Source organism: Haemaphysalis longicornis, unplaced genomic scaffold (genome assembly GCF_048455015.1).
Source record: "Haemaphysalis longicornis isolate Haplotype H1 unplaced genomic scaffold, Haemaphysalis longicornis Haplotype H1 scaffold_10, whole genome shotgun sequence".
NCBI classification, from domain to species: Eukaryota; Metazoa; Arthropoda; class Arachnida; order Ixodida; family Ixodidae; genus Haemaphysalis; species Haemaphysalis longicornis.
In genome coordinates this window covers 16,241,982-16,269,864 of record NW_027526204.1, presented here as the reverse complement: position 1 = coordinate 16,269,864, position 27,883 = coordinate 16,241,982, and the positions used below count along the sequence as shown (strand labels likewise).

Genomic DNA, 27,883 nt, shown 5'->3' with positions numbered 1-27,883 from the left:
GAAACTCTATGGGTAGCCGTACAACAGCTGCCGTTTTTTTAAAACCATGACGTCACATCCGGCAAAAAAAAGAGTCGCTTTTTTTGTTTTTTGATGTCTAGTTGGCGCATGCGCAGTAGGGCTCGTCCACCGTTCCTGAACGTCAGGTGTGAACCCTCCCGTTACCATTTTTTGGCTGCCTTGGAAGTTGGAGTCCATCTGGACCTGCGGCGCTGCAAGCGTATGTTACAAAAAGCTCTGCCATAGATGGAGCTATTAGGGTAGTGCGTATAGCGAAAAGTTATCCGCGGGAGGCGTGCGGATAATTTTGAAAATTATCCGCGCGAGGCGTGCGGACAATTTTAGACGTTATCCGCGCGAGGCGTGCGTATAGGGACAGCCCGATAGTATAACATACGCCTGCAGCGCCGCACACCACTCACGGCACTCCACCGTAAAGCATTACACCCTCCGGCGCCTCTGTTCACTTAAGTTTCAAACTAGTCCGTGTATTATGAGTTTTCGTGCTCGCACTGCATGGCATTGCTCGCACTTCGTATATCTGCTGTGTGCAGCGCTTCTGCGTGCGCTATTGCAATCTTGGGAATCAGCAGGCCAACTCAGCTGCGTGGAGTGCGCAGTTCAGAAAAGCGGCTCAGGTCTGTGCCGAAACACGCACAAAGGAACGGCGTGTATGCCTGCCAAGACGCCCGGTGATGCCGTGCGCTGCTGCTGCCGCTAACCTTCATGCGCCTCGCGGCTGCTGCTGCTGCTGAAGTGAGTGTCTTCGTTGGTCGTGATTGTCGTGCCTCTGGCCTTGCGGTCTGAGTTGTCGGTTCCGCGGGTTCAGCAGAGTTCGTAGTCTAGCGCTGCTTGGGGCCTTGGCGTATGTTGAGGGGCAACGGAGCCTATTGCTAAAAAAAAAAAAAAAAAAAAAAAACTACCGCGCTCTTCTCTGGAGAGCCCTTTTACGGTAATTTTGCGATACACATGGTCGTAGCGCCTGCTACAGTTGTTTGAAGCTCACTTGAGACGTTAAGCTGTTCAGCGCTCGTGGAGGTGTCGGCTAGTACCGCCGCAAAAGCTTCGCAAGAATGGAGTCGTAACTCTGTCTGTATGCTACTAATACGAGCAAAAAACGCTTGGATTACGTAGCCAATAGCAGATCATCACAGTGCGTTTCGTGTGGCCAGTGGCAGTTTTGACTCTGATTATCAAATGCGGCGGTTGTTACGAGCGATGCTGTACCTGTGCGCGCCGTAGTGGAGGGCTCATTTTGACCACCTGGAGACCTTTTACGTCCGCCGAAATCTTGACACGCGGGCGTTGTGGATTTCGTCTCAATCTGAAAAACGGCCACCGCGGGCGGGATCGAACCCCCGTCCTTGGGCTCAGTAACACAACGCCGTGGCCGCTGGGCCATTGCGGCGGCAGGTGGTTCTGATGTAAGGCAGAAAGCTTGGAAATTTTGCACGCTTCTGGACACAAGTTCAGCGCACATTTCCAAAAAAAAAAAAACTCGAGCTTTCGAACTGTGATCGCATATTCTTTCCCCTGAATTGCTTACTCCGCCACCGACCACTAGGCGGTTATCTTGTTCTTGATACATGCACACTTGCCCTACCGAGGTCCTTCAGCATTTTCTGCATAATAATACAACACCGATGGTGAAATGAAGGCGGAGTGGTCTTTGGCTGTGTGAATGAGGCATTGTACGTCAAACGCAGCAGGAATGTGCTTGGTAAACATGTCCAGGCAGGACCAATTTGAATGGTGATCACACGTAGAGGAGCATAGGTCATGAGCTACTGCTGCAGTGTGGTAGCTTGAGTGAGTTAATGCAGCATACTCCTCTGAGAAAGTGCAAGATTATGACAGGGACAAACATAATTAGACGCATCACACGAAGCGCTGTTTTCTTTACCATCATCTCAAAATTTTTGTTTCAGGAAGCACTGACCGACCCGATTGTGGTATTCGTAAAACAATTAAAAAAGTGCAGAACCTTAATACATTTTGTGTAGCTTTCCGTCGGGTAGCGCTTTGTGTCGTGTCAATCATTGTGTTTGTCGCCGTCATTATTTTGCACTGTTTTGTAGAAGTGTACTGTGAGAGCGTCTCAACGGCGTCACACAGAAACAGCATGCATCCTGTTGTGGGTGCAAGGGAAGCACAGAGCCCATTTCCCGCATTGCATCATCACGCAGCAGGGCATCACCTGGTACCTGCGTGCGGCCGGTGCTGAACAAGCAGGCCACTTGTCAGTGGCTATGAGCTGCAAGATTAGAGACTGGGTGGTGAAGAAATTTAAATATAGAGCCTTTTTTTTCTGAAGATGCAGTGTTTGATGCAGCGAAGGGTGAACAAATTGCACTCTTTTTTTATAATGTCCATGAAGTGCAACCAATGTGGTTGCACTTCATGCTGTGTTTGGCGCATAAATTCCCATCGTTTACCACTAATCAGTTCCCACTAATCTTTTAGGGATTACACAAACGCTGATCTGGCTTTTTATCTCCTGCTGGTCTGTTCACGGGATTAACTTGGTTCGGAAATGCATGTGTTTTGGGTGAACACAAAAAAAAAAGGTGCAAGAATTTTCACCACATCATCGATTCCCAACTGCAGCGGCCGCTTTTCTGATGGAGGCGAAAAGCAAAAACGCCCATGTGTACGAGATTTCAGCGCACGTTAAAGATCCCCAGGTGGTCAAAATTAATCCGGAGCCCTCCGCTACGGTGCGCTTCATCGCCTGCACTGCGTCGGCGCGTTAAACCCTACAATCAAGTTTCACCGCATCACTGTTTGAAATGCTTAAGCTTCACTCATCAGATTGAAAGTTACTGGACTGGCACACTGGAATCACCACATACTAAATGCAGTTGTTCATGCGCCACGCCTATGAACAGAGTATAGAAAAACAGTGCTAAAACGGGACAAAAGAACGTGACAAGACTGGGCGCTGACTAACAACAACGAGTTTTATTTCGCCGTGGCGGAATATATACCCTCGGAAAACACGAAAAGAAAGAAAGGGAGACAAACATTCAACGAATACACAAGGCGCATGTGCGAAAATAACATTCAGTGATCAAGATAACTAAGTTTTTTTTCCAACAATTCAATGGATGCCTTACTGACAGATGAAACCCCCTGCTTGTGGATGACATGTGCTTCGTAGATTTCTCTAGCACTTTTTCCTTTATACTTTCTTAGCACACGTGTCTGCTCGAAAAGAGGGGTACATTTACGATCCGCACAGTGAAGAGCCAAATTACTGCCAGTTTTATTTTTCACTGTGTTCGCGTGTTCTCGCAGCCTATCGTTCAGACACCGCCCTATTTGGCCCATGTATGATTTACCACAGGACAACGGAATGTCATAGACTACACCAGACGAGACGTTCTTTTGTCCCGTTTTAGCGCTGTTTTTCTATATTCAGTTATGTACCAACAAGCCCGCACCAACACACTTTTTCAGTTTATGAACAGAGGTCACTGAGAAAGAAAATGGGCAGAATTTATCACTTATAATTGTGTTGTTTGTGTAGGGGTATTACTGTCACTCTGAAAGGTTCAAGGACCTTGTTTGTAAGCATACTTGGTACTGCAAGTTGTGTGTGTACGCACTTCACATGCTATGTTAACTGCAACTGTTAAGACATTTGAAACTCGGTTTTTATACCTGGCCACGTATGTAGTCTCTTTAAACTGGGATGAAAAGTGAAATAATGCATTTCACAAAAACCTGTGTGTTTTTAATTCTGCATTTGCATTACTCGGACACTCCAGTTTTACTAAGTGGGACACAGCTTCACATGTCCATGCCGGATTTACAAAAAAGCATTGGGACTCATGCCTCCAAAAATCGTAGAGCAGGAGCACATTTATCCTTCAGTACTATCTAGCAGTAAAGAGATGGATCAATGCATGCATAGTTGAGTTGTTTTTCATAAGAAACTAAACCTAACCACTGATGTGTTTCCAGAATGCCAAGCCCATGGGATAAACCTGCATGCTGTTTTAGTTGGAAAGTGAAACTGGTTATTGAGTTGTGTGATTGTCGTGTGATTGTTTAAATTATCACTGGTGGTTGTGTTTTTCGCTTCCAGGAGGCACCACTACACCGACACCAGCCACCCCCACGCAACATCACGATGCACGAGGGCTGCGTCATGGCAGTGTCCACGGATGCAGTTCATGGATGCGGTGTATCCTGCAGCCAAGAAATACAGGCGACGATTCCCACTAGTGCCATAAGTATGGTGCCTGTTCTATCAAACTGCCCATCCGTACACTTGCAGGGACACTGAAGTGAATTTGTCAAGCTCCCTGTTTTGCTTGCACTGAATAGACTGGCTCAAATTAACACAGTTTTCATTGTTTATCCAATTGATAAGTCGGTAATTATTTTATAAAGTGCGAAAGAAGAAAAACTACCCTGTGCGATCTGTGGCGGCCGCACCAACTAAAGGCTGTGACAACGGAAGGAGATGCACCTTGATTAGGCGATGTCCAAGGTTAGCATTGAAACAAAGTTTCGGTTCTGTAAAACATGCTTGACATCTGACGCATCGTTGGATGGGCATTCTCGATATCTTAGTAATCGTTGTACCGCGAACCGCGAACGAACTGCCCTCCACTGAATTTTTTCTAATGCATCAATGTTAGTTTTAGTATAAGGATCCCAGGCAACGCATGCATATTCTAATTTCGGGAGCATCAAGGATCGGTAAGCTAAGAGTTTCACGTTTGTAGGAGCATCCTTAAGTTTGTGTCTTAGCATGCATAATTTGCGGAAAGCTGCGGAAGAGGCTTGTTTAATGTGGGAATTCCAACTTAAATTATTTGTTAGAGTGACACCAAGATACGTGTAGACCGCTTATAACGTATGTCGCGGGAGCCGCAAAAATCCGCACTATAAGCGGTACCGCACTATAACCAAAACATGCGAGAATTCAACCACATCGCCACCTATCTCTCAAGTCAACCTATATTTATCATCACTCAAACGCACAGCGCTTAAAAACGCACGGTCTATATTTCGTATTATTTTTAATATCAGCCGCTGCTGCAGGGCAAAAGCGCAGTCTCAAAACGGCGAGCGCGGTTTTAACTTCCGTTGTGTTTGTTTTGAAAGACCATGGCTGCGTTTTTAGCGTCTATGAACAGATGCCCCAAGACGTGATAAGAACGCCAGCGGGAGTTTTTTTTTTTTTTTTACCCCACCTTGTGTTCACGATTGCCGAAGGCGGCTGCTTAGCGCAACGTACTGGTGGCGGAAATCTTCGGCTTTGCGCGGCTCGAATGTTCGGAAAGGGAAAGAGCGGTGGCTTATCTGCAACAACGTTCTAAAGCGTGAACCGAGTGGTAGATTTGGTATCGCGAAAACGTGCAGTGCACGCCAGCGCGGATACAACTGGCGTGGTGTGGGCGGCGCGGTAAGGGGCGGCAACATGGCGTTGGCACTGGCCGTGAAGCGGTGCAGGCAGTTCCAGCGACCGCTTCTAACCGCTCGCTGAAATGCCGCACGGGGCGCAAGCGAAGATGCTCATGCAAGAAAAGAGCTAATAATGTGGGCGAAAAGTGGAATATAAACTGCCATCCACGCTGCTTGTGAAAGCGCTCATCAAAAAATAGCGCGGTGGTAAGCCTAAACATCTCTGGCGCAGCTAGCCGGCTCGGAGCGCTTCGAATCTCCCGCCATTAGGTACGCGTCTCCCCATTGGTGCAAGTCGTCAGGCTCCTCCCACTGCCACGCGAAGAAGCCACCGCGAGCGCGGAATCGTCGATACGAGCACAAAAAAAAAAAAAAAAAAAAAAAAAACGCCCGACGCTGATGTGCACGATTCGTGCGCGAAAACGGGCCATGCGGTTCACGATTAATAAAATCAACTTGCCGCGCGCGGATCTTGTCTGTCGCTATCTTCCGAGGTGCATCAAGCAAGGTCAGATGTGGTTATCAGTCAGATACGCGCGAACTATAGGGTGCCTTTTTTTTTTTTTTTTTTGGGGGGGGGGGGTGTCTACGTTAGAGGAGGGCAAGGGGTGCACGCTGCGTCAGATGGCCGATTTCATCCTTTCTTTTTTCTTTTGCTACCCTAAAACGATGCCTCAGCTGCGCCGGTCGATCAGCAGACCCGCCGAAAAACCGCACTATAAACGGTATTGTGCTTCGGCCAACCGCATCTTAAGCGGTATGTTTATGCATTGAGTTCTATGGGAGGCAAACCGGTGGTCGCAAAAACCCGCGTTATATCCGGTCCCGCACTATAAGCGGTTACGTTATAAATGGTCTACACTGTACTTGTATTCCTTAACTTAATGAAGAGGTTGGTTAGGGAGCATGTATTCAGTTAGTACTGGCTTTTTTTTCGTTAGTGACACGGAGCAGAACTGATTTATCCAAGTTTAGTTTCATCTGTCATTGGTGGCACCTTAGACATATATATTGTTTAGAGTGGACTGGAGAGCTGCTTGGTCATTAATAGGAAAGGTTACGTTCCAATTTGAATTAACGTCAAATAAGGGCAAATGTTTGACATCTAACAAATACCCTTGTGTAGCATTGTTATCTCAAATACAAAGGAAACTTAAAGGACATACTAACCCAAAAATGTGCCGCTGTGGAATCTTTCTATCCTACGAGTAGAAAGAGTAGCGGGATTCAGTTTACATAGCCGACGGATTTTTCGAAACTGGAGAGGAAAGAAAAATAGTCCCAATAAAAGAACCGTCTAAAAAATCAAGGACTTGGAAAAGTACCTTTTTTCACCTAAATAGTTGTGAAGAAGCTGCAGGTGGTTTAGTAGAATGGACAATTGGGCTAGTTGGTAGTTCATCTTGAAGGTTGAAGCACTCACACACCTGGGACAAAAGTAGAAAACAGACGACAGGGCGCTAACTCGCAACTATTTGTTTATTGAAAAGAGACAGAAATATATACTTTCAACATCTCACGTGTTGCGTTCATCTGGCCCAAGATAAAACCAAGAAGATCAATTTTACAGGGGTTAAATACTGGTGTACACGCGACAATCGAAGGGTGAAGGATTAAAAACAGCAGCACCATAACATATCAAGAAACCTCTACGATCGCAAGGAGTTGCACAGATAAACGTATTCTTTGTCTGTGATAAAAATTGACGGGGCAGTAACACATCTATCTCTGGACCTTCTAATGGGAAATGCTTCAATCAGCTCTTGAGTGGTTTTATCTGGGTGCCGAGACAGAATGTGGTATATCACTGAAGATGGGCGAACACCCATGCGTGGTGCAGTGTTCCCATAGTTCGGTGCCCTGCTTTGATTTTTCACTGTTTTTATGTTCTTGCAGAAGTGTGTTTATACATCGTCCAGTTTGTCCTACATAAATGTGGCCACATGTCATCGGTATCAGATACACCACACACGTTACACACCGCACAAAGGAAGAAGTATGTTTCACTTGGCATGCTTGTTTTCTGGACGGCTTCTCACTGGGAGATAACACTCTGTCTATTTTTTCGGCCCCAAACGAACTAACCAAGTTATGTGGCAAAATAGACAGGATGTTATCTCTTAGTGAGAAGCCGTCAATAAAATAAGCGTGCCAAGTGAAACATACTTCCCTCTTTGTGCGGTGTGCAACGTGTGTTGTGTATCTGATACCGATGACGTGTGGCCACATTTGTGTAGGACAAACTGGACTATGTTTAAACATACGTCTGCAAAAACATAAAAACGGTGAAAAATCAAAGCAGGGCACAGAACTATGGGAACACTGCACCACGCATGGGTGTTCACCCATCTTCAGTGATATACCACAGTTCTCTCTCCACATCCAGATAAAACCACTCGAGAGCTGATTGAAGCATTTCACATTAGAAGGTCCGGAGATAGATGTGTTACTGCCCCGTCAATTTTTATAACAGGCAAAGAATACATTTATCTGTGCAACTCGTTGCAATCGTAGCGGTTTCTTGATATGTTATGGTGTTGCTGTTTTTAATCCTTCACCGTTCAATTGACGCGTGGACACCAGTATTTAACCCCTGTAAAATTGACCTTCATGGTTTTATCTTCGGCGAGATGAACGCACCACGTGATATTTTCAAAGTATATATTTCTGTCTCTTTTCAATAAACAAATAGTTGGGAGTTAGCACCGTGTCGTCTCTGTTTTCTACTTTTGTCCCTGGTGTGTGAGCACTTCAACATTCAAGATGCAAGTGGTTCTTTGCTTTAAATTCCTGCTGTAAATTTAAATTTCTGATTGTAAACACAATCACAATGCCTACCGATCAAGTAAAAGAACAACGAGCAGCACAGGACGAACCTGATGATGATGTTTAATATAGTCATCATCACCTGGTGCCTAAAATAACTGGCGTCTAAAAAAAACTGGCCACATACAACCCGTTTCCAGCATTGTAGATTGCTTCCTCTCAGACTACATGCAAAATTATGGCCTCCAAGATCAAAGTTTGTAACACTGACGGGAGTCAAGTTAGTCCCCATCCAATCCGAAGCTAACCAGGTGGCTTGGGATTCAAAATGGCATTGTCCTGGAGTCACACCATGGCTCTGTGACGGAAATGTTTGTCAGGAAAATTGAACTTTTCCCCTTTACATTGTCCAAAATATCCGTTGTTCATATATTACTCCTATGGGACAACCGGTGGTTTCTTGGGAAAGTCCGGAATGTCCAGCGAGTCCGAATTTTCGGAGTGTGAGAAGACGCTCAGCTGCTGTATTTATAGTGTAATATATATGTACTGTACCTGGCTAAATGCAAGTCATCTTGTTACCACAGGACGACACACCTTATCCCAACTGCTATGGGAAAACATTAAAACTGCCAGCAGGTAGACGGACAGCCTCAGCAGCTTTTCGTGCTGCTGCTATCCTGCTATAAATCTTCACCTGCTAGTGAAGGTGCCACAACACAGGAAAGCAACAGCCTCTCTGCAGTACAAGTCAAGCTGTGCTCACTCCCATTTACATGACAACGGGGATCCTCGCTTTCCAACTGGGATGGATTGCACACACATAAGGAACATGCTACTTTTGTACCGAACAACAACGGGAAGAGGATCTGCAGAGGGCAGATTATCAGCCAGAAGCTTAGAATCTGAGCGAAGTGAAAGGGCATGTGATTGCTTCCTGTGTTTCTCAACAAAATGGGTAGCCTTGGGAGCATTATTTAGGTTCAGGCCGTCTCGGAAAATCAGGGAATCAAAGGAAGAAAGGCAAGGAGACGACCAAGTATGCTCGCAGTCTTTTGGGGCGGTATGAAAGCTTTTAGACCTCAATAAGAAAGTGGCATTTTTCGTCTCCTCCCTATTCAACCATGGTTGAAATATACTTTTTTCCTACTGCCTAAATATAGGGCAGAAAAAGATGTCCGCATTTTTATTCTTGTGCGGAAAAATTTGGTTTAAACTTGAACATATAGTGAAACACAGCAATGGGGGTTACCAGAACGAAAATTTCGCAGTTTTTTCCCCGTTAAATTGAATAACCTTTAGTGTGAGTACTTTGATACAGTAATTGATTCTTAGCCTAAATTTTTTGCCTCGTATCTAAAACTTCAATTTCAGTTGAAATTTTGAGCTGCCTTGCTGCTACAATAAATTAGACCGGTGTTGAAAAGAGACTGGTTAGGAGAAATTACTGAAATGGACAGACAGCTGATTTTTGTTGCATATATTTTCTTTGTCCAAAATGAAAGGGCATCACTTGCACCACCTTAGTTGGAAACTGTTGTCTAATAGTGCACTAAAACTTTTGAAATCAGAATGTTTAGATCTACCGGCCGTACGTGTCCCTCCAAATGGAATGCTAGCAACCATGACAGCGAGCCGTGCTGCAACATACTTTTAACTGCACATGAGATTAAAAGAGGTGTTTAAAGAAGCCGTGCAGACGAAGTTTGTTTTATTCAAAGGATTTCGTGTGATACAGTGCCTCCAGCGCTTATCCAGCAGCAAAGGATGCCGCATTCATTATGATATAATCGATTTAGGTTAATATTTTGATTCTCCCGCCAAATGTGTTTTCATGACACCTGCCATGAAGTCACAGGGGCGGGTATTGAAACCAACTTCCAGTGCGTGGTTAGGCTCTGCGGCCTTGCTTACCATCAGTCCTTCCAGATGGCACTTCCATACTGTTGCCGTGGACTGTTGCCCACCGTTGCTTTGTTTTTGGCCGTATTTGCATGTGGCTTGTTTATGTTGCGGTAGAAAGTAACCGTCTCGTGAAACATGAGGTATGCTCGACAAAGAGGCTCACGTAAGACGTCGCTTGCGCCAATCGGTCAATAAGTCAGTAAGCAGGAAGACTGTAGTACATACGGTGAGTAAGACTCCAAAGCGACGTACTGCTGTGCAGCTCAAACAAGCATAGTGGACGCAGTACCAACAGCAGTGCGCTTCGCTACTTGAATGGTTACATGTATTTTCATAACTTCCGTTGTTTACCCAACCATTCATACTGCTGTAAAGTGAATATGCATTACATTTAGGTGCAAATAGCTCGTATGGCAAGCTTATAAGCCATGCCTAATTTGCATTTGCTTTTGCCGGCCTCAGCCAATCGCACTACTCGGCATATGACATCATATGCCTCTTGCGGAAATGTGCTGGGGGGTCTCGCATGGCCATTCCCTTTTTTCCTAATTATATAGTTTATTTGACCAAAGTGTGCACTAAAAGTGGTGTCAGTATATGATTCTAATGAGACAATCTTTCGAATTAACCACACTTGTTTTTTGCCAGCATAGCCCCTTTAAAAACTTGTCTCCGGCTAAAACAACAGTAATGTGCAACGTTTTATATCCCTTCATGTTGTTTATGAATCACGCCTTGAAATCTGCGGAATTGTTTGGAACGTATCATTGCATCATGTTTGGACGCCACATGGTGCCATCTTTCTGACTTCAGAAATTTTACTGAAAAATTAAAATAATTTCTTACTGTGTACTTAAAACACTTTTGTGGTTACCCCAGTATATAAAACGCTGGCTTTCATGGCAGCTAGACGACATGCCCTCCACAAAGGTTGGTTGTCTGTCCCTTAAAGCCCGTTCCCTTTTGGGCACTTGCATTTCGTCAAAATATCACATAACCCTACTGCCTACACTTATAGGCAAGTCAAGCTTTTGTTGCCAGTATTCGTACTTTGCCAGTTTAAACTGTCTGGCGCTATGGGCTTAGGCAATTCCCTTGGCAACACAAAGTCTGACTTGGAGGTAAGCATGTGTGGTACATTCAAGGGAAGAGTTTGCCTGGAAATTGGATAACACAATGCCTTCAACTGCTCTTACCTTTCTCTTTTTCATTCCTGGATGTGAAGATCACCCAGGCTGGCACGTTAAACAAATTCCCTGCTCCGCATGATTGTGCAGGTACTGCAGCAGATACCGTTCCTCACACCTGCACCTGCTGGCCAACCTCTGGCGACTCAAGGTGGGTGAAGGGGCAATATTTGCTGTGTGTTACGCCTTGAGTGTAGTAAGCACTCTGCAAAGTCCAGGTTTAAAACAAGCATTTATTTTGCCCATTGCAAGAGATTTGGTGCAGCAAATTTAGGTGGGGTGCTTCCCTATAGACGATGATTGTGTAATGCGCTGATGTTAAACTTGGGTTATGAGGTGTACCGTAGCGGGGGCCTCCAGATTAAGTTTGACCACTTAGGGATCTTTAACGTGCACCGTGCTCTCAACCCACTGGTGTTATTCATTTTCGCCTCGTGAAAAGCAGCCACGGTGGCCGGAGTTGAACCCGCGTCTATGGGTTCAACAGCATAATGCCTTAGCCACTGAGCCCCCGCTGTGGGTACTTCTGTGGAACTAGAAATGGACTCTGCACAGGGTATTATGAGCAATCTTGGTAGGGTCATTGGCGGCACTGGGTATACTGAGCCCCACACCTAATTGTTCTAAGACAGGATACAGCCTTCTTCAATTTGCAACCCTACCCTTTGCAACATAACTTTATTCCACCAGAGTTGTTTGCTAAACCAAAATGTGGAAGAAATTTGGAAAAACATTTCAAGCATGGAGCTACATGACAGCAGTGGCCCAGTATAGAGAAACACTAAAAAAGTTATCGGGGTTAACTGCACCTTAGTTTTCAAGTGATGTGTTCAAACAGAACTAGATACCACACATTTGCTCAGTATAGTTTTTTCTGAGTCATGTTTCTAGGTGACTGATTTGGTCAGAAGCCACCAGTCGCAGAAATTCTGAGTCTCCACTGTTTTATTTGTTTTTTATATTAGCTGTATTTCTAAACTACTTCATATTTCTTCTATATAGCTCTATTGTTACAAAGTTGCAATAAAATTGATATCATTGTTAAATGGCCACAGTGGTCTGCTTAATGAGCCAGGCTTGAATTTTGTCATCACCCTTTTAAACTGCGACTTATCATGGTGTGAAGCCTAAGTGTGAAGGAAAAGAGCCCCGCATGGGGTATCATTCCCCTGTTCATGCACACGCTTTACCATGATAGGATCTCCACCTGTTTACCATGCAGGGAGCTCTGGAATGATAGTTTTGGTTTTTTGGCTTCCTTTCCTGTCCCCATTTTTCAGCTGTTTTTTCATTCAATCATGAAACTGTACTCTTTTGTTTACTAAGCGTCACAGTAAACTTGGTAGGCTCAGGTCCCACTTACTCTGCTGTATTTCTATGCCTTGTGATGTATTTTTAACCGGGCCCTCAAACTGATCAGGCTCTAAAACAGGCAAGCACCAACAAAATTTGCAAGACGCTATAGAACATGTAAGAATGCTAGCTGCTTTACTATTTCCTTGCTAAGGCAGTCTGTCAACAAAAAATTCTCTGTATCTCTGTAACCTGCAAATTTCTCTCATTGCAAACTGCATAGAAAGTTTTGTGAAGAAAATTTGGTGCAAGAAAATTTTGACCTGGGGACATGCCATTGAAATCGGAACTGGAGAACTATACATACCGTATTTACTCACGTAATGATCACACTTTTTTTCGAGCAATATGATGAAAAGTTAGGTGTGCGATCAGTATGTGAAGCAAATTTTTCAGGAAAAAGTTTCAGCGCAGAAAACGCAAGATTCAGGTCAGAAGGTTTACGATAAGTCTCATGAACATAATAAACACAACAAATAAAAACATAATAAAAACTCCAGTGACCACTGAATGACCACCGAGGGATTCAAAATGCATTGTTTTCATTATGGAACGCGCCGGAATTATGGAATTGCGGACTGCGCCAGAGCGAATTTGGTGTGAGGTGAGAACAGGTCGACCATTAAAGGAGCCACGAAGAGAAAACACAAGTTTGGTTCATTCAAAAGATTGTCTCGTTAGAATCATACTGACACCACTTTTAACGTAAACTTCGCTCAAATAAGCTACATAATTAGGAAAAACGGGAATGGTCATGCGACCCACCAGCTCATTTCCCGCAACAGAACCTATGACGTCACATGAGCTAAGCTCTGCGATTGGCGGAGGCTGGCAGAAGCAGACGCAAATTAGGTAGAGCTTACAAACTAGACGAACAAGCGATTTGCGCTTAAATTTAGAGCACATTCTTTACAAAGCAATAAGAATGATGGGACAAACAGTGGAAGTTACGAAAGCACATGTAAACATAGAAGTACTGATGCGTTCTGCTGTTCGTACTGCGCACAGCATGCTTGGTTTAGCTGCACAGCACTACGGGGCTTGGGGCTGTCTCAGACGACACTGGCCGATTGACGCAAGCAACGGTGTCTTACGTGACCCCATTTGTCAAGCGAGCACTGTTTTAGGGAACGAATATTTTTTCCCAGAACAAAAACAAGCCAGGTTTATATGCGGGCAAAAACAAAACAAACGCTTGCCATGGTATGGTGGCGCCATCTAGGTTACGGAACGTAAAGAAACGCGGGAACAAACTAACACCGCTGTACAGGGTGGAGACAACCTTTGAACGGTCCCGTGCCGCCGCAATTGGGCCAACGGGCTCAACGCGTTATTTTTTTCGTTTCCCACGAGACCTAGCAATGCGAAACGGACAATATGATTCAAACTTCTTCAGTAAACCGCGTTGCGGCGATAATTTTAGCACGGTTTTGACACAATGACTTGCTTCGGCGGCGAGCGAGCAACCGAAAATGGCGGCGCCAGCGTATATGTGTCTCTACCCTGTACGGCGGCTGCGTGAATAAAAGTACTCTAGGCTGCAGAGCGGTCGGTTCCTGTGATGTAATCTGGGACCACGAAAATGCACGATTGAGCAGGAAAATCAAAATTTTAACCTAAATTGTTTAATTTCTCAGTGAATAAAGCACCGTTTGTATCCGGACAAGCGCTGGGGGCACTATAAAACACGAAATCTTTCGAATAAAACCAACTTGCATTTTCTCTTCATGGCGGCCATCAAGATGCGGCTGCTGATACAGCAAGGCGAGCACATTTTTTATATGTTTTATCAGTACATTATGTGCATTTAGTGAGTTTCTTCCGCACCAATAATGAACTCGCGCTTGCCGATATCGCTAATATCATTAAGTACGCGGCAATAAAGTAGCCATGTCCGCCTTGAAAGAGGAGGAAACTAACGTAAGCACAACCATAACTGTCTAGACTTGGCACACATACAACATATGGCTGCGGCAAGTTCAGGGTGCGATCATTACGTGGAAAATAAAAAAAGTCATATTTTGACGACGAACTTCAGGGGCGTGATCATTATGCGAGTAAATGCGGTAGATACATGGAAGCAAACATAGGTCCATAAAAACTGTAATACCTCCCTAGGCACTCAACAAATGCGAGAAGGTTATTTCAAAGACTGAACTGAAATGAGTCGGATGCTGGTCGTGTTGAATTGCACAAGGAAGGACTGTAAAATGCATCACAAAGAGGCACACCCCAAAATACTGCAACTGGTTGTATGGTCAATTCCCACAAAGAGGGCAGTCCACCTGAGCCTAAGAAAAGAAGAGATAGAGGTAGACTTCTGGAATGGCTGTTTCAGCTGTGCCGATGTATATTGTCACGGCGCATAGGGTTGCTACCTACCTGATTTTTGACTGGCCTGACTGGTTTTTTAGCCGGCCAATTGTTAGTCCGCACCTAAAACCGGCCATCATTAGCCGGTGTTTTCGCCATCGTGTGCTGCAATTATTTTTTGTGCATATCAGAGCCTCAATTGAGCAACTACGATGATAAATGTGTGTCAACAAGCTGCGCAAAGACACGCGAGCATAAGAAATATGCGGGTGAGCACACTCCCTGTGATGGAGAAGGGGAGGAACAACACAATGAAATGATGCCACCGCAGTTCAGATGCAAAGAATAGCTTTTAATGGGCGAAATATTTGTCGCTACTTTTTAGTGCAGAGGAACTTTACACGCGTGCTCATAGTGCGACTGAACCATGCATCATGTACATTCAGCACTTAGTCGCACTTTTCCACAAAGTTTACTCCTGGATGCTGGAAAACAAAAAGGTCGGCCTTGTGCTGAAGGGATAGCTGAGAGTGCCTTCAGTCTCCAAGTGTCGATAAGATCATCACACATTGCCGCTGCTTCAGATAAGCTAAAGCCGGTTCCTTGCCAAACAGCTCACGTCGCTCCCCAACACGGCCGCCACATCCTCGTGTGAGGACCTCTTCCCCCTTGCCGGAGGACATCGCTTTTCCGCATCGGAATCGGCGTCAGAAAATCTAACCGAGGTCATTTGCGAATCCTTGAAGGCTGTTGTTCCTGCTCCTCTTACATCGCCTAGCTATGTCAATTAGCCTGCCCCAACTGTTTCCATGGTCAGAAACCTAGTTTTGGACCATGATAACGTCCTTCATCATAGACTACAATCACATCTCCAATTGCAAGTTGGTGTGGTGGTGTGATGCTATGCATCTTGTGGGCAGCCCAGCCCTCAGAACCATGCTCCTTCAAATTCACTCTGCTACAAAAGCCCACCGAGGCTCCCACTTCCTTCCTTTATGGAGCAGCACGAACGGTGGCTGCAGGGGTGCCTGTGCGCTGCCATCACAAAGACGACCGCCACGCTTGACGCTCTGCTCTGCAATCCCACTGCCCCCAAGCACTGAATTCAGGACGTCAACCTCCTAACCAAGAAGCAGGCAGAGCTGTGTGCCATAAACACCAAGATCCAGGCTCAACTCACGGACGAGGCCTTTCAAGACGACAACATTTTCCAACTTCGGGCCCACGCAAACACCACCCAATCGTTGCATCCTGCTGTCGCCGGTCCCTCAGGCTTCGCTGCTGGTGAGCCTACGCCAGTTCGAATGGTGAGCAAATGTGCGGCTCATACTGCCGCGCCAGTTGTCTTTGTCGCCCTCCTTAAGCTGGAGATCGCGCCGTTTTCTGGGGACCGTCGGGTCTGGCAGGGTTTCTGGGAACAATATGTTGCCACCGTCCACACAAGGCAACATATGGTGAAAATCGACAAATTCAAGTACCTCCACTTGTACTTGACCGGCCCAGCTAATGCCGCTATTGAGGGTATCAGGCTCGCGCAGGGTGGATCACGATTCTCAAAGACCATTGTTGGCTGCGATCCCGATTCTCAAATACGGCGGTCACGATTCTCAGACCATTGTTGGCTGCAAAGGCTTATTATGACGGATCATGTCGATGCCCTCCTCGCCGAAGACCTTTGCGGATGTCGAGAGGCTGCGCAGTTTGTCTGATGAGATCGCCTTTCGCCTAAACGCATTGGAGGAACTAGGCATGGCTCTCAACCAATATGTTGTCGTCGTCCGCGTCCTGCTCAAGGTGTCGCCATTGCTATTCGTTAACGGCAACGGCTAAAGAATTGGCAGCAGATGAGGCGACCGGTGATGCCAAGTAAGTCCAGGAAGTATTGGAGTTTCTCCGAATTCAGGTTGAAATCTGGGAGGAAGGGTACAGGGAAACACCAGCCCTCAGTTTAGCTGCCCTACAGCACCCGGCAGGCCCCGCACGAGGAATATTCTGCCACAGCGCTACACGCGGACCCGCCGCCTTCTCCTTATCGTGATTATTGCCTCTGTGAAGGATGAGGCCATGGAATCGCACAGTGCACCGCGAATGTACCACTATACAAGAAGCGACGGCGACCGCAGGCGGGCAGACATTGCTTCCGGGGTGGCCAGCGAACACATGTAGCACGTGCCTGCAAGACTGCTCAAACCTTGTGCTTCAGCCGCTGTTTGCACCGGCCTGTAACCTCACTGTGCGACGTGGCTCAGTCAGATCCCGTGCATGCTACCAGGCCTGCCCAATAATCTGGTCATGGGGGCCCTCCCGCCGTGCCTCGACTGACTCGGCATCCTCCGTGATCACAGGCTCAACCGAAGGTTTTTTCAAAAGTTTCAAAGGTTTATTCAATTCACACACAAAAAAATTCACATACATGCGTATATACAGACGACGGTCCCAAACCCATCAGGCTGAAATGGGACCCTCGGTTGTTCATTTCTAAGGTAGCATGTAATCGCAGCAAAGAGAAATATTTATTTTCAAATAATCATGGAAATAAATGCAACACTTCAAATATTAGCGATTTCAACAAATTATTTTGACAAGTCTATCAACTGGATTTGCAATACCTGCTACCAAAATAACTACTACAAAACATTCTCTCCATTCAATAATGGACATTAAACGCGTCCTCTTTTTTTTTTCATTATACACCACGAGAAAAGTTTGAGCAAATACACCAGTGAGAATAAAATAAAAAAACATCTAATTGCACCCTAAAAGAAATACCTTTTGTGCTGTTTTAAATACAGGTAATGACATTGATAATTTTACAGAAAGGCAGGCTGTTCGAGAGTTGAGTAGCGGTGAGGCGGGTACTTTTTTTCTGGTAATTTGTATGAACAATCTGGAGAAAGAAATTAATACGGGAGGCAAACCTTGTGGCAAACAAGCATCACACGGCCCACTCCAGTCTACCTACAGACTTGCTGCGCCTGGGCGATGGGTTCCAAGGGTCAGCTGCTGGTGAGGGTCCTGTTAGACTCGGGCAACCTGCAAACATTAGTTTGGCAGGGTGTATCAGGTACTTTGGGATGCTCTTTTTATCTTGTTGACGAACTCAACCTAGTAAACCTTCGGCAAGAGCCACCCCACAACAGCTCACATGTGTCATCCCGTGTTATTTACAGTGGCCAGCCAGAACATCGCGAAGTAGGTTGCCATCGATGCCTTGGAAGTACCAAGCATCTGCGCTGTCACGAGCCCCCCAATCACAGGTGAAGTGCTCAGATTCATGCACGACCATGGTCTTTTCACCACTGACACTTTGGTCGCGTCGGCTTACATGGAGGATCCCATCAGCTTCCTAATTGGATCAGGTTTCTACTGGCAAGTCACCTCGGGTAACATCTCATAACTTGACTCTGCTTCATAAATGGTTAACAGCGCACAAAGACGATGACACACAAGGAAGAGATGACAGGACAAGCGCTGAACTACAACTGATTTTTTAATTTCGCCATGAAAGGCATATAAACCAAGACACATCCAATAACAAGGCCCAAAAATATGACATAAACACTTATCTCGCGCCCCGCCTTCTACGCTCGTTGCTCCAGATATTGTTTTTTTTTCTGAGAGTGCAACAGATGGCCTGCTAATGCAGTTTTCATCACGATGTTCAATCTCGAGTGCCTCGATCACCTCTCACGTGTGCCTGTCCTTTTCTCTGGCAATCACTGAGCACTCCCAGAACAGCATCACGCAGGCGCAATCTTTGCAGTGTGCAGCTAGGTGCCCGAAACAGCCGACTTTCCTACGAGGTTTTTAGTTCCCTCAGCCTATCATTAAGGCATCTACCCCTCTGGCTGACATAGGTTTTCCACAATCCAATGGGAAATAACACCCGCCGCGGTGGCTCAGTGGCTAAGGCGTTGCGCTGCTGAGCACGAGGTCGCGGGTTCGATCCCCGGCCGCGGCGGCCGCTTTTCTGATGGAGGTGAAAAGCAAAAACGGGAGTGGGAGCACTGCGCAGCATGTTAAAGCACACAAGCAACTCAAAAGCTCCTAGTCTGGCTCATTTATTTACATTTCATTAAAATAATGTGTAACTTAGTGTTAAACCCGCACGCGCAATGCCTACAGAGCGTAGTCAAGGCAAAAGAGCAGCCGTGCCAGGCCCGCCGTTTTGTTTTAGGTGGCAATGTGGGTGCACGACGCAAGTTTTCGGTGAAACTAAGCATCCTGCATGCATAAAAAGTTACAGATAGCACTCTTGGCTATGAAGAATGGTAGAAGGATAATGGCAAGGAAAGCTGCTCACAACGCATACATGACGGCGCCGCGCCAGCAGCTGAGTACATTCGTGCGATTTCAACTCGATACGGATCGGCTGCAGCTCCAACTTAGCGAAGTTGGCCTCCACCTCATGTAAAGACGGCCAGCCACATCGTTACCACCATCAAACAATGGCGTCCGCTATGAGTTTCTTTGTTTTGTTTTAGGTGGCAATGTGGGTGCACGACGCAAGTTTTCGGTGAAACTAAGCATCCTGCATGCATAAAAAGTTACAGATAGGACTCTTGGCTATGAAGAATGGTAGAAGGATAATGGCAAGGAAAGCTGCTCACAACGCATACATGACGGCGCCGCGCCAGCAGCTGAGTACATTCGTGCGATTTCAACTCGATACGGATTGGCTGCAGCTCCAACTTAGCGAAGTTGGCCTCCACCTCATGTAAAGACGGCCAGCCACATCGTTACCACCATCAAACAATGGCGTCCGCTATGAGTTTCTTTGTTTTGTTTTAGGTGGCAATGTGGGTGCACGACGCAAGTTTTCGGTGAAACTAAGCATCCTGCATGCATAAAAAGTTACAGATAGGACTCTTGGCTATGAAGAATGGTAGAAGGATAATGGCAAGGAAAGCTGCTCACAACGCATACATGACGGCGCCGCGCCAGCAGCTGAGTCATTCGTGCGATTTCAACTCGATACGGATTGGCTGTAGCTCCAACTTAGCGAAGTTGGCCTCCACCTCATGTAAGACGGCCAGCCACATCGTTACCACCATCAAACAATGGCGTCCGCTATGAGTTTCTTTGTTTTGTTTTAGGTGGCAATGTGGGTGCACGGCGCAACTTTTCGGTGAAACTAAGCATCCTGCATGCATAAAAAGTTACAGATAGGACTCTTGGCTATGAAGAATGGTAGAAGGATAATGGCAAGGAAAGCTGCTCACAACGCATACATGACGGCGCCGCGCCAGCAGCTGAGTACATTCGTGCGATTTCAACTCGATACGGATTGGCTGCAGCTCCAACTTAGCGAAGTTGGCCTCCACCTCATGTAAAGACGGCCAGCCACATCGTTACCACCATCAAACAATGGCGTCCGCTATGAGTTTCTTTGTTTTGTTTTAGGTGGCAATGTGGGTGCACGACGCAAGTTTTCAGTGAAACTAAGCATCCTGCATGCATAAAAAGTTACAGATAGGACTCTTGGCTATGAAGAATGGTAGAAGGATAATGGCAAGGAAAGCTGCTCACAACGCATACATGACGGCGCCGCGCCAGCAGCTGAGTCATTCGTGCGATTTCAACTCGATACGGATTGGCTGTAGCTCCAACTTAGCGAAGTTGGCCTCCACCTCATGTAAGACGGCCAGCCACATCGTTACCACCATCAAACAATGGCGTCCGCTATGAGTTTCTTTGTTTTGTTTTAGGTGGCAATGTGGGTGCACGACGCAAGTTTTCGGTGAAACTAAGCATCCTGCATGCATAAAAAGTTACAGATAGCACTCTTGGCTATGAAGAATGGTAGAAGGATAATGGCAAGGAAAGCTGCTCAACGCATACATGACGGCGCCGCGCCAGCAGCTGAGTACATTCGTGCGATTTCAACTCGATACGGATTGGCTGTAGCTCCAACTTAGCGAAGTTGGCCTCCACCTCATGTAAAGACGGCCAGCCACATCGTTACCACCATCAAACAATGGCGTCCGCTATGAGTTTCTTTGTTTTGTTTTAGGTGGCAATGTGGGTGCACGACGCAAGTTTTCGGTAAAACTAAGCATCCTGCATGCATAAAAAGTTACAGATAGGACTCTTGGCTATGAAGAATGGTAGAAGGATAATGGCAAGGAAAGCTGCTCACAACGCATACATGATGGCGCCGCGCCAGCAGCTGAGTACATTTGTGCGATTTCAACTCGATACGGATTGGCTGCAGCTCCAACTTAGCGAAGTTGGCCTCCACCTCATGTAAAGACGGCCAGCCACATCGTTACCACCATCAAACAATGTCGTCCGCTATGAGTTTCTTTGTTTTGTTTTAGGTGGCAATGTGGGTGCACGACGCAAGTTTTCGGTGAAACTAAGCATCCTGCATGCATAAAAAGTTACAGATAGGACTCTTGGCTATGAAGAATGGTAGAAGGATAATGGCAAGGAAAGCTGCTCACAACGCATACATGACGGCGCCGCGCCAGCAGCTGAGTACATTCGTGCGATTTCAACTCGATACGGATTGGCTGCAGCTCCAACTTAGCGAAGTTGGCCTCCACCTCATGTAAAGACGGCCAGCCACATCGTTACCACCATCAAACAATGGCGTCCGCTATGAGTTTCTTTGTTTTGTTTTAGGTGGCAATGTGGGTGCACGACGCAAGTTTTCAGTGAAACTAAGCATCCTGCATGCATAAAAAGTTACAGATAGGACTCTTGGCTATGAAGAATGGTAGAAGGATAATGGCAAGGAAAGCTGCTCACAACGCATACATGACGGCGCCGCGCCAGCAGCTGAGTCATTCGTGCGATTTCAACTCGATACGGATTGGCTGTAGCTCCAACTTAGCGAAGTTGGCCTCCACCTCATGTAAGACGGCCAGCCACATCGTTACCACCATCAAACAATGGCGTCCGCTATGAGTTTCTTTGTTTTGTTTTAGGTGGCAATGTGGGTGCACGACGCAAGTTTTCGGTGAAACTAAGCATCCTGCATGCATAAAAAGTTACAGATAGCACTCTTGGCTATGAAGAATGGTAGAAGGATAATGGCAAGGAAAGCTGCTCAACGCATACATGACGGCGCCGCGCCAGCAGCTGAGTACATTCGTGCGATTTCAACTCGATACGGATTGGCTGTAGCTCCAACTTAGCGAAGTTGGCCTCCACCTCATGTAAAGACGGACAGCCACATCATTACCACCATCAAACAATGGCGTCCACTATGTGTTTCATTGTTTTGTTTTAGGTGGCAATGTGGGTGCACGACGCAAGTTTTCGGTGAAACTAAGCGTCCTGCATGCATAAAAAGTTGCAGATAGCTGGTGCTATGCTTATTTTATTGTAAAATACTTGTTCAAACCCAACCCAAATCATCGAAAATATCTTTGAAGGGAAAGCAAGCCTGACAAATGGTTCGCTGTGGCGAGGACTTTGTTGCATTGACTTCTATAGCTAGCTGGTGGGGAATTGGAAATATTTCGTTGAAGCGGAAATTTCGTCAAGCGGAGTTCGTTGTAGCAGGGTTCGGCTGTACTCAAATTTCCCTGGTATAGGCACGGGACACTGAAGTTTACCCATGACTGAAGCGCCGCCTCTCGCCACCACTTAGCAACTTTGGGTTGGTGGATTCGCGACCGGCCGTTCAGCGCACGTCAAACACGTACGCTACTTGCGGTTCGACGCTGTGTGGCATAAGTTTTTTAAGAAACAGTTATAATGGCAAGTTGCAGTGTCCAAAATGATTAAAATGCTGCACGTAGAATTTGTGGCAGCGCCGCTACTGCTGCGTGAAGGACTGCCACAATTGCCAAGGGCAGCCTGGCATCATTTTGTGCAGGTTTCCCGGGCAGCTATGGGAGGAGTGTCGTGAGAAATGGATTTCTGCAGTAGGAATAGGTGCTAAGGGCTGTAAAACTTTACATGTTTGGTTTCAGTGTTTTATATGCTTCGCAGACAGCATATTTGGGAATCGCATGCCATAGTGTTTGCATAACACAAGGCATTAAGATTTCCGCCACTAATGTTTTATCAGCAGTAACGTTTTTTCAGCGACATTTTTCAGTAGTAACGTTTTTTTAGTGGACACCAAAAGGCGGCCCAAGGATATGCTCACATCCCTTCGTGGGGTGTGCCAAAAGCAGTGTCAAGACGCATCCCGCCTACTGCCCTACTTATTTGTTCCCTGAAGTGTACAGAGTTTGGCCTCGCATTCCAAGCGAGAGCGTGGCAAGATAGCAAAGGCAAGCTGGCATTCACACCCTTTATTTGACTCCTTCAATGCGATTCATGTACTTTTAAAGTACTTTGAAAGTTGAGGTTAATATTTTTTAACCAGAGTGGGGGACGAGCTGGAAATACTTTTATAGAGAATTCTGAATGACCTGAACAAATTGTATCACAATTAGCCACTAAGACGACCCTAACATTGCTCACAAGGAAGAAGCCAAAACTAAACGTAATCTTCGTAAACGACCCGCAGCTCGATCCGCTGCACTAGCAGATTTCACAAAGGGGCAACTGGGTTTTGGTTACTTTAATCATCAGCTAATAACATTCAGAATGCGCTGTTAATCAGTGCCAACACCAAGCGAGCTGAAGGGCCACAAAAAAAGTAACTGTTGTATGAACATAGAAAACAACACAAACACACCCCTGTCATGGATCGCTGTTGTATACGTTAGTGGGGTCACTTTAAGTGGTACTCACATGGGGAGAAACGCTTTCCCAGCTGAGAATGGCACTTAGCAACAATGTCTGCCCCGTCAATTTCTTTCACAGCGTACACGTGCCCGGCAACGTACCATTTCTGTCCCTTCTCGCGCACGCGAGGCCGAAACTAGTAGTCCAGCCCTGTAATTGTGCGGAAACCGCCCAGAAGCACTTGGGGGAAAAGCACTTGAGGAAAATATACATGGAGAAAATATTCGCCGGAACTGTCTTCGAGCACGAGACATCTTTGAAAAACAATTGCATAATAGTGAAAACAAACAACCAAGAGGCGTCGAACAGATGAACGCGCGGCTGCTGTCTGGCTCTCACCGGCCCAAAGTTTCCTCAAGCTTTTGCGGAGTGGGTCTGGGTGTACTTATTTGTCGCGCCTTATGAGCAGTGGCCGGTCCCTATTTAATAAATTGGAAACAAGAAATGACCAATAAACTTTATTATCTGCCATAAATTCATTTCCTAAATATTTTTCTGTTGTGAACTTGTTCGTAAACGTTTTATGCAATGCCAAATATTGGTAATCTTAAAAAAAATTTTATTTAGCCCTTAATGGGTTAAAAATTTAAGGTTCAAATGCTGTGGAAAAATTATAACAAAGCTATATTTCTCAGAATGATTAGACCTTGCATACTCAGTGCCTTGTGAAAGTGTGCAAGTAAATATGATTTTTGTAAAGATGTTTGCATTTTTATGCTTTCTTGGGTAATGTTCTTGCAGTATTTTCTAATCTAGTTCCTCATTTTGTTCATTTAGGAGCTTTCTTACTAATAGCGAAAAAATGCTGTTTGGAGGGAATCCTTACTTCTGTCTACCCTGTCAACAACGAAACCAGAAGACCACTCATGTTGAAGTGTGCCCCGGCAAGATGCCCTACATCTGCAATGTAGGCAAGAAAGTCTTCCGTAAATGTTGCAGCCTCGACATCCACATGAGAGTGCATGCTGGAGAGATTGCCTTTGTGTGCAGCATCTGCCAGAAGAGATGTAGTAGCAGAAAGGACCTTATTTCTCATGAAAGACAGCACTCTGGCAAGAGGCCGTATGTGTGTAGCACCTGTCTAAAAATATTTACTCACAAACCCCACCTAGTCATTCATGAAAGGTTGCACTCTGGTGAAAGGCCCTATGAATGTAGCATCTGTCAGAAGCGGTTTAATCAAAAAAGCCACCTGGTCATTCATCATAGATTGCACTCTGGCGAGAGGCCCTACATGTGTAAAATCTGTGAGATGAGCTTCACTCATAAACCCAGCCTCATCGTCCACGAAAAAAACCACGTAGGTGAAAGGCCCTATGTTTGTAGCCTCTGTCAAAAGAGCTTTACTACAGAATGGTACCTTGTTAAACATCAAAGGTTGCATTCTGGCGAGAGGCCCTACGTATGCAGAATCTGTGAAAAGGGATTTGCTAGAAAAGGTGACCTAGATAAACATATAAGAGTGCATTCTGGTGAGAAGCCCTACGTGTGTCCCATCTGTCAGAAGAGTTTTACTCAGCAATCAAGCTTGGTCGTCCATGAAAGACTACACTCTGGCGAGAAGCCCTACGTGTGTAAAATATGTCCCAAGAGTTTTACTCAAAAAAGTCACATGATCACTCATGAAAGAATACACTCTGGAAAGAAGCCCTATGTGTGCAAAGTATGTCAGAAGAGTTTTACTCAACGAGGGCAGATGATCGCTCATGAAAGAGTGCACTCCGGGATGAGGCCCTATATCTGCAACATTTGTACCAAAAGCTTTATTTCAAAGGATGGACTTGTTAGGCATGAAAAAACGCACACTCATGAAAAGCCGTACGCTTGCCGCATCTGTCAAAAAAGGCTTGCTTCCAAACGGTCTCTTGTGAGACATGAGACTATTCACACTAGGAAGAAGTCCTGACTAAACCGTCAGAAATACTGCCAGGGAACTGGCTTTGGTATGCCACAGTAAATAGTTGTACACCCATAAAAAGTGTGGCAGATAGTTGCAGACCTGCACCAATTGCTCTTTGACCAACAGAGTGATGCTGGTGCAAAATCCATTGATCAGACAAGCTTTAATCATCGACATAGTTGGCTGTACATGGGAAATGGTGTGATGATAACGAAACATTGGGGTGGCAGTGTCTTGAAAGGTTTCTGCCTTGGAATTGCATGATTTCATCATGAGAACCTGAACTCGAGAATAACATTTGTGTTTTGTTGAAGAAGATTGAAAACCTGTATATAAAAATTGGGCTTGACCACATTCTGAAGTAAATCAACTGCAAAAACTCACATGTACGGCATGGTACGAACACAGCTGAGGACTACTATTTTTAGAATCTAAACGACAGATGAGAACCACAATTGAAGCAAGCTGGCTGGCTAGTATGCCTTTGCATTTTTGCAGTTTTTAGGTGAGTGCATTTTGTAGAGTTACCTGGCCTCCGTTGTGATGAACCAAAAAAACAATCAAACAGCTTTATGTCCTTTGAAAAGTAGGAGTACAGGACTAAAAGCTCGAACAGCTTGGCGAGGTCCCAACCTCGTTACGAGTTGGCAAACAGCATCATAAACGGTCAGCATGAACCGAGAGTAAAAAATAAATTGGCAAGTGTCACATAGCGTAGAGTAATACATAATTGTTTAACATAATGCTAAACCAAAGAGAAAAAACCTATTACCATAGCCATTAGGTGACATTAACATAAAAAGCGGCGATGTACAAGAAATAAAAAGAAAAATGCAGAGGCGTGAACTATTCCTGTGAAGAAATGAGCTGGGCGAAGGGTTTGAGACAGTTTTGATTATACGGAGGATAAAAATCTTCTTGCTGTAATAAATTTAGCAGCAGAGGTAGCCTGTAAGACAAAGATTGTTGATCACAAGTCGTTCTAGGTGTGGATGCATTCTACAAAGCTTTGTGTCTGGCTAAACGAACACTTGTGTTTCCTTTTAGCTTAGCACGTTTAATTATGATATTGGTACCATGCTAAACGAAAACTTTATAGCACAACATCAACCGATAATTGTACAAACAAACATTGGAAGAATTTCGTACAGTAAAAACATGTTTTACAGAAGATGTAGAGTGTACAAAAGCAAGATGACGTATGGCCGTTTTCTGCAGTAAATACAGCTTGCGCAAATTTGTGACGCCAATATTACACCACAGTATGCCGCAGTACTGCAACAGGGAAGATACTAAGGCATTGTAGATCATGATTTTTACGTTTGTTGGGAGAATGCGTTGCATTCATGCAAGGCCACCAGTGGCAGGTGACAACTTTGAGTGCAGGTTATTAACTTGTTCAGTCCATGTAAGCTGCTTCGAAAAATGTACGCCAAGGGTAGTAACGGAATCCACCATCTCTAAGTGCTGAGAGGCCACAAATAAATTCAGCTTCTTTGTCGGTGTTCTTTAATTAGCCGTGTACGAAATGACGTGTTTTCTAAGGGTTTATTTTTAAAGAATTTATGGAGGCCCAAGCATCTTGGTCAGACAGTGTTTTGTTTTGTATCTCTTCTATCTCTGTTTCAGAATTTCTTGTAATAACAACTGTCATGTCATCAGCATATCAAGCAAATGTTGCGTTGTCTGTGCGCTCTACAATGTCATTCATGTAAAATGGCAATAAAAGTGCCCTAGAATGCTTCCTTGTGGCACACCTAGAACAACCGGCTTCCTTGCAGATGTTACTTTGTTGCTATCCACAAATTGTGTTCTGTTTGAAAGGTTTTTAGAAGTGTATGCACTGTTTCATTCACAGGATTGTTTTCTAATTTATTAAGAAAGATGAACTGATCGATTAGGTCAAATGCTTTGGAGAAATCAATGTATATGGTTACCTAAAACCATTTGTTAATGACTGAATGCTTTTAATTTTTTCATTTTGGGTTGAGAAGGCTGTTTCGGTAGAGCGATAATTCCTAAATCTACATTGAAATTCTTGTAACAAATTGGGAAATTAAAAATTATAGCAATCTGACATGCATTAATTTCTTGATACCCTTCGTAAACGCTGGAATGGTTGAAAAAAACACACAAGAAGTCTGCATTTGTTTAGGAAATATGCCTGTGATTTAAGTTATAAATATGGGTAAGGGAAGGGCATATGATATTGGCGCGAGCCATGTATTGTGGTTGTATATTTGTTTTGTTCTTGCCATCTGACGGCGCCTGCTGTGTTGGTGTTTCAGGCAAAGTGCATGTATCCTTTCCTTTCTTTTGTATGCCACATGGGCTACCTTAGTTGGATAGG

At 45.2% G+C, this 27,883-nt stretch overlaps 2 protein-coding genes across 2 annotated transcripts in view; both read left to right on the top strand.

Annotated features, from left to right (window-relative positions):
- LOC144158244 (uncharacterized) overlaps positions 1–27,883 on the top strand; it is a gene marked incomplete in the record, with an annotated part of 583,448 nt that overhangs the window by 127,204 nt on the left and 428,361 nt on the right.
- Positions 468–27,301, top strand: LOC144158239 (uncharacterized). The gene is made up of 5 exons (XM_077688969.1): positions 468–756; positions 4,091–4,238; positions 11,367–11,427; positions 18,113–18,199; positions 24,411–27,301. Exons 1-5 carry the CDS (start codon positions 727–729, stop codon positions 25,537–25,539), a joined length of 1,455 nt encoding a protein of 484 aa, XP_077545095.1. The 5' UTR covers positions 468–726; the 3' UTR covers positions 25,540–27,301.